General features: G+C 37.9%; 1 protein-coding gene across 1 annotated transcript; it reads left to right on the top strand.

Moving 5' to 3' along the window:
• Nucleotides 1–125: 125 nt before the first annotated feature.
• On the top strand, nucleotides 126–6,807 carry LOC140945775 (uncharacterized). The gene is made up of 6 exons (XM_073394819.1): nucleotides 126–609; nucleotides 2,529–2,900; nucleotides 3,414–3,590; nucleotides 4,388–4,525; nucleotides 4,961–5,146; nucleotides 5,587–6,807. The coding sequence occupies exons 1-6, from the start codon at nucleotides 214–216 to the stop codon at nucleotides 5,872–5,874; spliced, it is 1,557 nt and encodes a 518-aa protein (XP_073250920.1). The 5' UTR covers nucleotides 126–213; the 3' UTR covers nucleotides 5,875–6,807.
• Nucleotides 6,808–12,011: the final 5,204 nt, after the last annotated feature.

Here is a 12,011-nt window from a genome sequence, read left to right as displayed (position 1 = left end):
CAAGGGTCTCGGCCAACCGGATACAGCGGACTTATCCGGTCCCGTAGGGAATTTTACCTATTAACAAATATAGAGCTGTTGTAGTCGGGAACTTCCCAGTTAATGTTACATAAGTACTATACGCGTTTCAGTTTGTCATTATTTACCACAGAGAGTTGGATAGTAGACTAGTTGGCATTTTTCGGAAACTTCATAAATTCAAACTACTTTGTAATGGCGTATCAAGACGGTGACAAGTCGCTAAAAGCAGAGAATGAACGCCTTCGTCGCACGTTGTTGATAGTGGTCTCTGAAAGAAAGAAAATGGCGTCGCAAATTACTGGGGTACAAAACCTAGGAGTTCAGTTACAAAAGAAAGACCAAGAACTAAGAACTCTTTCGGAAAAAAATGAACGGTTGGAAAGTTCTCTAGCGAGAGCAGAGAACAGAATAACACAACTAAGTCATCTAGCTGGTAATAATGGACAAACGGTAGCTGGTCAAGGCGCCATTGTTACTCCTGGGGTATCGAAGAAACTTTTAGAGGCGCTTACTAGGGAAAATACTAAATTAAGGCAAGCGTTAGATCATATAACGAACAGAGGTCCAGGTGGCGTCGACTTAGCGGTGGTAAGTATTGAAAATTTGGTTTTTGTAGTGAACTTTTCATTGAATATTTGTTGATGAGTGGGAGTCAGTGATGCGAAAAACAGGGAACTTAGAATTTGCCCCATCACAATGACCTTTTTATTTAAACTTAATGATTAAGCGATCTTACTAACAGGAAAAAATATTGCTTCGCTTTTTTTCTTGAAAAATTTTAGGTGGAACTATTTGTCAGGCGTTTCATTTTCTTGTGATTGTTTCGCTGTCGGAAGAGCATGGGGGCATCACAGTGTTATTCGGGAATTTTCCCCGCCTGCCAAGGTCGTTGGGGTGGGCACGTTTGCAATGCCTTTAATCATGATTATGCTTCGTAAGCAGAAAGTTGTTGGCGCGTTCTTTAGATTGATTCTCTTTGAAACGTAGCCTTGCCCCGACGTGTTAGATTCTTTTCATACACAAATTTGGTCTTGATAACAACGAATTTCATTGGCATTCATGTCATTTGTGTCGTTGCGAAACCGAAAGTAATTTGCATACAGGTATTGTCTCATCGAGTAGGGGATTCCCCGTTGCAGTTTTATTGGTTGGTATTCATAGCGTTCCCGCCGGATGACACGTTTACAATACTTCTTTGAAAATGAAAAGGTGGCTTGTTGGGACACGACTTTTGTCTCCATTATTCTTTTTTTGCCTAGAAATACTGTCCAATTCTAAAATCTGACAAACAAATGTTAGTAATACAAGGTTTTTGAAATTGTTTGAACCTAAAAGATTTGGAATTATTCATGATATTGCAATATTACCAGAATTAAAAATCTTATCAACTCCCCTAGCAGATACTGTTTCACAGATACATCTTTCCAAGAAGAGCCCACCAGCTAAAGCTTATTTAAATTTACTATTATCCATGCACAGTTGTGGCTCAAAACTGAAAGATCATTATCATAATTGCTGGAAAGCATAAACATACTTATTATGGAAATAGATCAAGCATATTCTGATATGATTTGATATGAGGAAGTTGAAATTGAAAACAAAAATGCTTGAAGGGTCATAAAAATGCTAAGGGAAGCACATTCAAATAGTTATTATTCATTTATATTACAGTCAACCCAAGTCAAGCATACCCCCCCAAGATTACATTAAGGAATTTATTGTTCAAAAGTTGAATCCTGTTGGTAGTTGTAGATTTCAGATTCATGTCTGCATTCTTGCATGCATAATGAGCCATGAATTCACACACGATTCAGTTACAAAATTTCTACCAGCTAAGTTTCTGTGAATTTGACGTAAATGTCTTCTATGAAATTTAACGCATTTAAAGATTTTCAATCTGACCAAATACAGAGAAGTTCTCTTAAAATATTCACTGCTCAGTATGCATCCAGGGATACCGATTTGAATTTAACACTAGTTACCAGAATGACTAACCGATTCATTTTTCAAATAATCATCTTAGGGGGTACGCTTGACCTGCCTCGACTGTAATACCAATTATGGCACCAAACTATTTTTCAAACAAATTAATCTCTCAAGCCAAGCCTGCAAGATCTCTTGACTTCCCCCTCTGCCTCTCAGAAATGGCTTGACTCTTTACAGGCACTGTGCTAGTATATTCATTTAAAGTAATGAATTGATAGATGAAAATTAATAAGCACCAAATATTCAGCAGCATTTCTTTTTTTACAGCTGCCCAATATCAATACAATGAAGCCTCAATATAATGAAAGGCCAAGGCACTGGCAAAATAATTTAGTGGTTTCTGTACCTGGGTTTTCTTTTATCAAGGTTCTTTATCATTTACAACGTTTTACTATTATAGGGGCAAAAAATGCAGCCCATTGTACTGCCTTGTATAGGGGTTTGTATCATAAATGCTTAACAATTTATTATATTGACATTCACATTTCAGTGTGATTTATTTCCCTTATTTATTTTCCCAGGAAAACCGAGAACTACATGAAATTATTATGACTCTTAGGGATGAACGAGACATGAAAATTAACGAGGTTAATGAGCTGAAGAATTTATTGGCTGCTGTTCAAGATCAAAATACAGAGTTTTTGCAAAATCAAGTCTTGCGCTTGACAGCACAAACCACAAAGCTTGAAAGGAACCTCAACGCCAAGCAAGGTTTTCTCGAAACTATAGTCACCGAAAATGAAACTCTTAAGACAGAACTTCAGACGCTCAAAGATGAAAAGATTACCAGAGTCCAAGATCTGAAGAAAGGACTTGGTGACCTTGCGAGGTCACAGCCAGAAGTCAGGCAAATCATGAACCAAGTGTATGATAATGAGGATGGCAATTCTGAGGTAGCAAATTTATTTGTTTGTGATTTTATTTTCAGTACAGCGTAACTATCACCTTGCAGACACATGTTATTATGGACAATCCGATCATACAAGCATGAGTTACTGTAGGCCCAGTGAAGATGAGTTACAGAATTGAACTGAAACAATCTCCCACTATTCCAGACTGAGTCTATTAAGGACACTGACTTGCGGTCCTTAGGGTGTCTACAGTAACAGGAGTCGACTGTGAGCTATAACCCTTGCCTCAGAGTCTATTGGTCCTAAACTGTGGGAAACCAAGATGAGACCAAAATTAATGTTACATGTGAGATTATGGGCAAAACAAATTCTTTTCATAATCAACCAGTATTTTCCCTTAAATTATATTAAATTTGAAGATTTTACGCTTATACGCATAGCTGTACAAAACACTTTTCCAGTCACTGTAATTCTTATTCAAGACATGTATGTATTTATCAGTACTTTTCTTTGTTCATTATCCTTACATGTATGTTATGTTACCTTTTTGTGAAGGAATCTACATCATCTCAAGAGTTAAACAGATTGAAAGAGGAAATCAACAAAGTAAGAGAAGAATTACAGGCAAAAATAGAAGAGAATAATCACCTCAAAGAAGAACTTGCTAAGACAATGGAAGAATTAACCACCTTAAAGGAAGTCAATGAAATTCATAATGTACAGCAGCAGTCAGTAAGTGTCTAAAGCGAGATACTACTTGTATAATTTTATTTCTTCCTTGAAAGGACATCCTGGTGCAGGTACATCCTTTCATCTGTCTAATTGGACAAATCTATTAAATGCGTGGCCAGACTCAATCACAGACGTACTGCATTGTACTTGTCTTTGAGGAAAATGTGCATGGTACAGCTACATGTATGATAGGTGCAAGATTTGCGGGTAGACTTTTAAGTTCCATTCACTGCAGCAATGATTGTTATTTCAATGGTACCAAAATTCACATACATGAACACTAAGTAGACAGCAATAGGAATAGGAAATGGTGGGACATTTACTTCTTATTAATTGAAAAGGGGCATTTGAATTGCAGGAGATTGTTTGGGCATGTCTTGATGTTGTGAGCAATGTTGAGAAAATTGTAAAGAGCTGTAAAAGGGAAACAAACAAAATTGTACTGCAATGTAAAAGGACTTTGAACCCTTTAAGCCCCAATATCCTATACAAATTCTCCAAACTGATCTGTATACATTTTCTTAAAGAATGTGTTGAGAGAATTTGGTAAAAGAGCAAGGCATTTTCTCTTAGGTGATCAATTTATTAATTCTCATAACCTAATCTCTTGACAATCTATGGATATGGTTAGGAGAAAATTGATGTCGGTCATCATTGGGACTGAAGGTTCATTTACATGACCACGCTACAGGATTTCATCAGGAGACTCAAAAGCTAGTTTTTTGTTTCATGCCCCTAAGATTCCTGGGAGTGTCACATCTAGCTACACTGTACTCATGTTTTGTTTTGAATCCTAGCATGAGGAAGAGCGAGAAAGGCTTCTCCAGCAATTACGAGAACTGCAGAACAACCTTACCCTCTTGTCACGTGAAAGTGAGGAGAAGCAGCAACAGATTGAAGAGCTACAGATGGAGCATGAACTTATGCGAACTGCAGTAAGTATTCCCTTTTTATTTTTCTTTATTATATTGATCAATTATTTAGCTGTACATAAGCTTTGTTTGCTACTGGGCTGAAAGCCATTACCCCTAAAGATAATTTACATGTATAGAAAAGGCAAGAATTTCATTAAAAACCAGTTACGGTTTTCTGCAAATTTTAGCTCAGACACTCTAATACATTCTTTTTGTTTCCCTGAAAAGCAAGTGGAAGTACACGGTACACGTACAGTCATGTCAAGAAGTCAAGAAGTCAACTCAATTTTTAACAAACTTTATGGTAGCAGTGATAGGGTATAAAAATTAATTGTGATGGACTGCATGTAGTAGTAGTTCTTTCATTCCATGCACATGTTATTTCTTTATGCCGAAATTAATCATACTTGTAGGTCCACTGCTTTTCTCACTCTACATCATATCTGTCTTTTGTAGCTTTCAGGTTATGAAAATGACTTCAAGATGGAAAGGCAAGAAAAGAATAAGGCATTGTCAGACCATCAGAAAATCATCCGTGAACGGGATCAGGCCATTCACAGCTATGAGCAGCTAAAGAAGGAGCACATTGGCTTGAGACAGAACATTGAGCGCATGTATTCACAAGCTCAAGCGCAACAGCAGGTGAGATACAATGACTCACTGTGTGATCAATTATACTCATAAGTTCTCTCCTACTTGTGCTTGGCCATTGTGTGGACCATGAAAAATTGCATTGTACATGTACAGTGAGAGATTCTATTACAAGTACATTATCGGATTTTGGACACACAAAAAAGAATCATTATTGTTAAGACTTACACTGTAGTAGCTTTAAGAGGTGATGCCAGTAATAGCACAATTTGTTGCATTTAAGCCAATCCTGATTTGAAAATTATATTTTGGTCATTTGAGGTAAATTCCGTTCAAGGTGAATTAATCCATGTGATAATTATGGCATGGTAAAGAAACCCTTGTGAATTTGATGCATTGTTTATTACACTAAAAGTTTGTGTACATGTATTCTCAAGAGATGTTTTTGTTTTAGAACTATTTCACTTAGTCCTGTTTGTGTTTTTCTTTAGGCTCAAGCAGCATACAGGCGACAAACATCTGCTGCCCGCACTTGTGCAGCACAAGTACAACAGCAACAACCAGCACTAAGGCCAAGGGGTTATGGAATGGAGGCGTGTGCGGATGGACCAGGAGATGATTTTACAGATTCACCAACCAGCCCTCTTAAAGAAAACCCAAAGCCAGCCCCAAGACGCTACTTAAGCCAGGGCAGTCAGCTTCAGTGCCCCAACTGCAAAAAATTGTTCCCTCACGACTTGCTGGAGAATCACATGAGAGACTGTACTGGCGACGATTAATGTAGGCCAGCTGGCATGGGCAGGATAATGACAAGATAATAAGAACTTTTCTTGTTATTTTTCTGCTCATGCAAGCTGGTATGGATAAGGCGTAACATCAAGGAAGTCGTGAAGGACTTATTCCACTCAATGGAGTGGATTGAACAGCGTCAAGTTGGCAGCTGTCTCTACGAAGTCAAAGTTATGAAGAAGGCTTACCACTTTAAAGTGATGGCGTTTGAGGCCATGATGTAATTTTATTGAAATGAGCTTGGGGCAATAAACAATTGAAGTTCTGCAGATATGTATGGATCATCATTGCTAAAAATCAATGGGGAAAGACTGAGAAATACAATGCACATGTATGTGCGTGTGCTGAATTTGGTGTGGTGAGCTCTGCAAGGTAATGGAATACATCAAACTTAGAAGAAGAACAGACGATTCTAATACCAGCACCTTTTGTAGATTTTGTTATCTTATCTACATGTATTTGGGTTTGTTGCTGTCGCTTCTAATATTTCCAGTTTAGAATCTTTTTGGGAAGGAAAACAGAAAGGTAGTTAATGGCACTGAGATATCTGGGATAGTTTGGATTTTGCCTGTATTAATAATGTGATTTTCCATAGTCTGTCTCTAATTGGCCACAGAAATGACATCAAAATGTTCAAAACTAAAGTGGAACCACAAGCTGCAACCTAGTGGTTTCACTGTAAACTTTTGAACATTTTCACGTCATTTCTATGGTCAATAAGAGAATAGACCATGGAAAATTATTCCCATGTTTAAGGTTCTCCAAAAATTACATGCGAGAGAAGCAAGTGCCCAGTCTCTTGATTGTTCTGGACTGGATGATACTGAAAGTGTGGCTTAGCTTATGCAAACCTTAAAACATAAATTGCAAGTACAATGAGAGTGTTGATGAATCTTTTGCGTATGCAATGCATGAAGTCATGTTGTCAAAAAAAGAGGAAAAAAACTCCTTTCTTTGTACGAAGCAAAAAAACAAAAGTCGCAGTACTATGGTATGATTACATGTAAGTAGTGCATGTGGTATACCGTAATTCATCATTATCATAAAAACTCAATATTATACTTTATATTAATTTTTTATGATGATTATATATCGAAATGTTTGATTGGCATGCATGTAGCAGCTGTGCTATGCTGAAAAATGATGTAATGCGTTTTTTCTCGATGTTTCTTGCTTGATTGCTTGGTCTTAATAAATCTGTTATGTCTTTTGCACGTTTTGATCATGGAAATATCTTTAAACCAAGAGGAACCTTAAAAGTTTAAGGAAATAGAAGAATTCAAGAATCTTCCCTGTAGCTCTGGTCATGTGATTTCTCATTAGTTTCAGTTCTAGTTTTGCATTATATAGGACCGGAAAATTGTATTTTGAACCAGGAATATTTCACTAAGTTTATTTTCATTTTTCTATGAGTTGTTTACGTTTCTAGTTTTAACTTGTAGTTGAACTACAGTAAGCACCTACTAAGTAGTCACCCAAACTAACAAAAATTTAATTAAGTTCCGAGTTAGACAGATTTCGCTTAAGCTACGGTGGTTGTGTTCCTTAAATAAAAGTACCCGCAGTTATAACGTTATATGAAAAAAGTTATACATAAAAATCGGTTCTTTAAATTCTTAAAGAACACTGGGACATGTATATATTTCTATTGTGATTATTATTTTTCTTGTTAATATTCGTTACTCTTTTTTGACTTGTAGTCAAGACTCGTTACAATCCTTTTATTCATTATAAAGAATGTAATTAAGCGAAATACAGTACTACATAAGCAATAAAGAACTTGTAGTGCACTAAGTGTGCGTTTATTGTCGATTTCACGACAGGTGCGAATTTTGATTCTCTTGGTGTTTTTATAAGTTAAATATCATTTTCATGTCTGGTAGTCCCAGTTGTGGATTTTTCACAAACGCGAAAAAAAATGGGCTATTCGCATGTTTGCGCGGGAGTGGGGGGAGGGGCTGGTGTTTGCTGTGGTACTTAGCAAAGTCTTATACAGGTATACGGGAGGCTCCGCCCCAAAGTCCAACCCTTTTCCATTTCACATACCATTTTTGAGAGAAAAGCTTAACCCCTTTAAATTTCTTTTAATAACCCTTCTATTGGCAATTTTTAAGCCCTTCACATTCCTAGTTTAGAACTTTGCATTTCTTAACTGCTGTTAATGCACTTTTTTTAACATGTATAAATCAAAAATCAGAACTCTTTCTCGACCTTTATTCAGCCACTGACATAATGGATCTGTTCGTTAGCCCTTTTTTTCACAGACCGAAATGCACGGGACAGATTTCCCTTCCCTTTCAAATACTTCAACCAGTGTACATAAACCTGAAGTTTGAAAAGGGTACCTCCCTTCCGGCGGAGCCTCCCAGTATAGGCCATTATAGGGATTACCCCCCACCCCTATCCCAAAATTGTTTGCCGATATCTGTACTATTGAAGTCAGTTTTATTTTCACCTTTGCATGCCCGCACTTGTAAAGCTTTCGTCAGTTGGAAGATTTAGCACAGGGAAAAATGTTTAAACAAGCCTTAAGTATTTACGTCATTTTATAATTATTTTAAAACCCACAAATTGTTTATAGACCCTCATCATTACCGCAATAGTCAGGACCATCATTGTCTATTTTTATTTCAATTAAAAAGACTTTTACCAACAGAAAATAATTTTGCATTTTAAATTGTCATTTTGTTTATAGGTCTACGGGGCCTTTGGTAGCATCTTTAAGATAAAGCCGATATGAGCAGGTTGTGCACTGTGCTTGTGGACCATTCTTGCTGTGAAATCCCACGAGAACTGGACTCTTGGCTGAAGGGACTCTGGAATAAACCTCTGCTAGATGTGTTTGCTTTGTTGACGGATGACTGCTTTGGGATGGCCTGTAATAGACGATTAAAAGGCGATTATCAAAAGATAGAGACTCAGGGGTGTCTTGACAAAGAGCCATTTATAATGAGGATCATGCTGTGGGAAAGGACAAGTCAAGAGTGGACTAAGTCACAATCAGAGGAAGGAAATTGAATTGGATTGGACATGCGTGCAGGAAGGACCAACAGAAGTTCACGAGGCTGACTTTAGATTGTAACCCACAGGGAAAATTTAGGAGAAGGATCGAAAGCTGAGGAAAACCCTCACAAAGCTCAAATCCACTTGGAACAACGTACTCTAATCTGAGGTGTATTCAGGCTTTGATCGGTGCTAGCATAAGTTTTGGCATAATTCTTCAAGCACGAGCTTAATATTCACCTATTTTCCAAAAAAAAGCCCCAGATCAGTAGTCATTTTTACAGGCAAATTTTAGCAACAAAATCAGTTTTTGGTTAGTCAGTTGCTATACTGAGCCGTTTTTAGTGTCGTCACGTGAGCTTTGCGTGACGACACTAGAAACGGTTGTGTAGAAGACTAGTTTTTGGTCTGCTTATTGTCTCATTCATGTCATTCATGGGGTTTGGTCCAAGAGGAAGTGACTCAGTTGTGTCTAAGTTTTTGAGTTTGTAGAGATGTCAGACAATGAATTATGAACATAGAAGCATAATTTCTCCATTTTTTGAATGAGCGTAATTTACAAAAACTAGCATAAATATCATGATTGGCGTAATTTTGAAGAATATGCGAGCACTGCTGTTAGCTTATTACAAAAGAGAATTATTATGCTTCTTTTGCGAGCACAATCTGTCAAAGCTTAGGCGTATTAACATTTTGTGGAATGAGGCCAAACCCATGGCCACTGCCCAGAATTGCAAACGTTTTCGAAACGTCATCTGTTACACCTCCTTGGAGAACAAGACTGGGACCAAGTCAGTTAATTCAGTCGAGTCAAGATAACCAATGCACATGGCATGGCCGCTATCTGATAATTAGTTTCTGTTGTTTTTGTTTCAGTTTGTTTCTGACAGAAGTGACAGAAGTGTGAAATTGACCGGCCGGTCAACACTGGTTTTAAACGAAGACTTGTGATTAAATCAACAAACATGCATAATTGTCGAAGTTTTAGTCACATATAAATTAGAAACTATCATACCGGGCAATTACTCTTCGCACTTGAGGTCTACTGTTTCTTTTTCTGGCAATGTGCATCGTTTCCTCCAGGTAAATTTTTCTCTCGATGAGTTCGATTTCTTTTTCCAGTTGTTTCTTTCTTCTTGATATGCGTTCTCTTTCAGCTGATGCTGTTAAAATTCTATAGTTTTTCCCTCTCCTAGTGGATAAAAGAAAATATGGATCAGCACTAGTGTATTCTCTATAGATGAGGATATTTGTCCGAAAAATCGTTTTGGCGCTTTGGATAAATTGTCCCCAGATTAATGTTCGTCGTGTGGCGCTTATTTGGTGAGGGTGGAGACCTTATTCGGAGAGAGTGTTAACTCCGGGAACATAAGCAAACTTTTGAGGATACTAAAATAAAAGCGACGAAAATACCTCTTTAATTCCTTTTTCTCCTTTCGCTTCTCTTTTAGTGAGCTCCAAGCATTTCCCATTCTAAAAACTCTAATGTTCTTTTTTTTTTTAAATGAAAGCTTCAGTGATTGTTATTACACCAGTCTTGTGGCCTAAAGTCTTCCTTTTGTGACATCACAAACAAGAAAATGCGCAAGCACGAATCAACCAATCACCGCCCTTCCTTGTCGAGAGCGCGCAGTCTCTTTCTAAATCTAAATCTGAACCTAATAGTGTGCAAAGGAACGGTCAGCGGTTTTTCAGTCAACCGTTGACCGTCTAGGAAGAAGAGGACGGCAAAACACTTGTGTGTGACAAACGTGACAGGGTTATTACTTGCGTGTTCTTTCGTGATCTTCACATAACACCAATGTTTTCTGGTCCTTTACAAAAAAAATGCTTAAAGGAAAGTGAAGTTTGGCGAAAAATTGTTTCAAACAAAAATTATTGTCACGCTTGTCACACAAGGTTCGCCGTTTTCTTTCCTGTTTGCCGTCTTCTTTCCTCTCCCTTACCAACCTGTTGCGTCGAGTTCCGCACTAGCCCAAAAAAGTGCAACTTGTTTTGCATATTGCAGCAATGACGAGTTTAAAGCGATAGTACGCGTCTAGTACGCATAGTACGCGCAAAAAATAGAACAAGTTGTTTAATTTTTGTTGCAAGACAAGTTTAATTAGTGGGTAGTGAGCTGGGGGTATTCAGCTCACTTTTTATTAATGTTGTAAAACACGTTGCACGTTTCTATCGCCCTTTTTACCGTACCTTTTACTGATCTATATACTACTAGTGCGTAATCGCGTTAGTACCAGAACGCCGAAACAGTTCCGAGAACCGGCAGCTGTTTCTCGAAAGTCCCGACGATTAACAGGCATATTGAACTGCTGTTGTTTTTTGCATTCAGTATCAAGGTTTTAATAGTGTTGCAGAAAATGTGATAAAAATCAGGGGGTAGCCAGGATTCTTTTTTAGAGGTAAGCCAATTCTCCAAATCGCTTGCTCCCCCCCACCTCCCACCCTACCGAAAAAAAAAACACTCGCTTGATTTAAGCAGATGCAGCACGTGAATCCGAATTGAAAAGTTGCCGATTTGGTCAAGTCTCGATAGATTTTGAATCCGAAATCAAAGTGAATCCAATGCCTTGTAAATTCGCAATGCTTTCTAGTGTAGAGAATTTGTCCAATCTGTCCGATACTTTTCCGCATTGGATCATACGAGTTTGCACGGCGAGGGCAACGAAAACGACGGTCCCTAGCTATCAAAATGAACTGAATGCGCTTTTTTCTTTCGTTCTTTCTTTCGTTCCCTTTTTTTTTTTTTTTTTTTTTTTTTTTTTTACCTTCTTCGTGTTTATTCAAACTGTCTTAAAATGGCAAATATAGGTCAACTTCCCTACGGAGTCTTGAAGGACCGCACCCAAGTTCGGACTCAGAGAAGATATTGAATTGGTTTTGTGTCTGCGTCCTCCAAACAACGTCTCAAAAGGAAATTTAACGTCAAGCTCGTACAGGTTTTAAAGAAAAGCGCGCTGCACGTGCAAAATTTGTTGTTTTTCATTTACGTATTGGGCTCGTTTCGTTTGACGTTCCCATTGCCGTCGCCGCCACCGTCGCCTTAGTCGTTGCCCCCGGGATTTATCGATGTGCGTAAACGGTTAGTAATCCGAGCACATTTTTAGTAAAAACGCCTTCCACC

The sequence above is a fragment of the Porites lutea genome, chromosome 8 (genome assembly GCF_958299795.1).
Source record: "Porites lutea chromosome 8, jaPorLute2.1, whole genome shotgun sequence".
Taxonomy (NCBI): Eukaryota; Metazoa; Cnidaria; class Anthozoa; order Scleractinia; family Poritidae; genus Porites; species Porites lutea.
This window is presented reverse-complemented; position numbering and strand designations above follow the sequence as displayed.

Bases quoted from the DNA above. Each gene is read 5' to 3' on its own strand.
- LOC140945775 (XM_073394819.1), top strand. From the start codon at position 214: ATGGCGTATCAAGACGGTGACAAGTCGCTAAAAGCAGAGAATGAACGC. The intron at 2,901-3,413 runs GTAGCAAATTTA...CTTTTTGTGAAG, and splicing joins ATGAGGATGGCAATTCTGAG to GAATCTACATCATCTCAAGA. The intron at 4,526-4,960 runs GTAAGTATTCCC...TGTCTTTTGTAG, and splicing joins ATGAACTTATGCGAACTGCA to CTTTCAGGTTATGAAAATGA.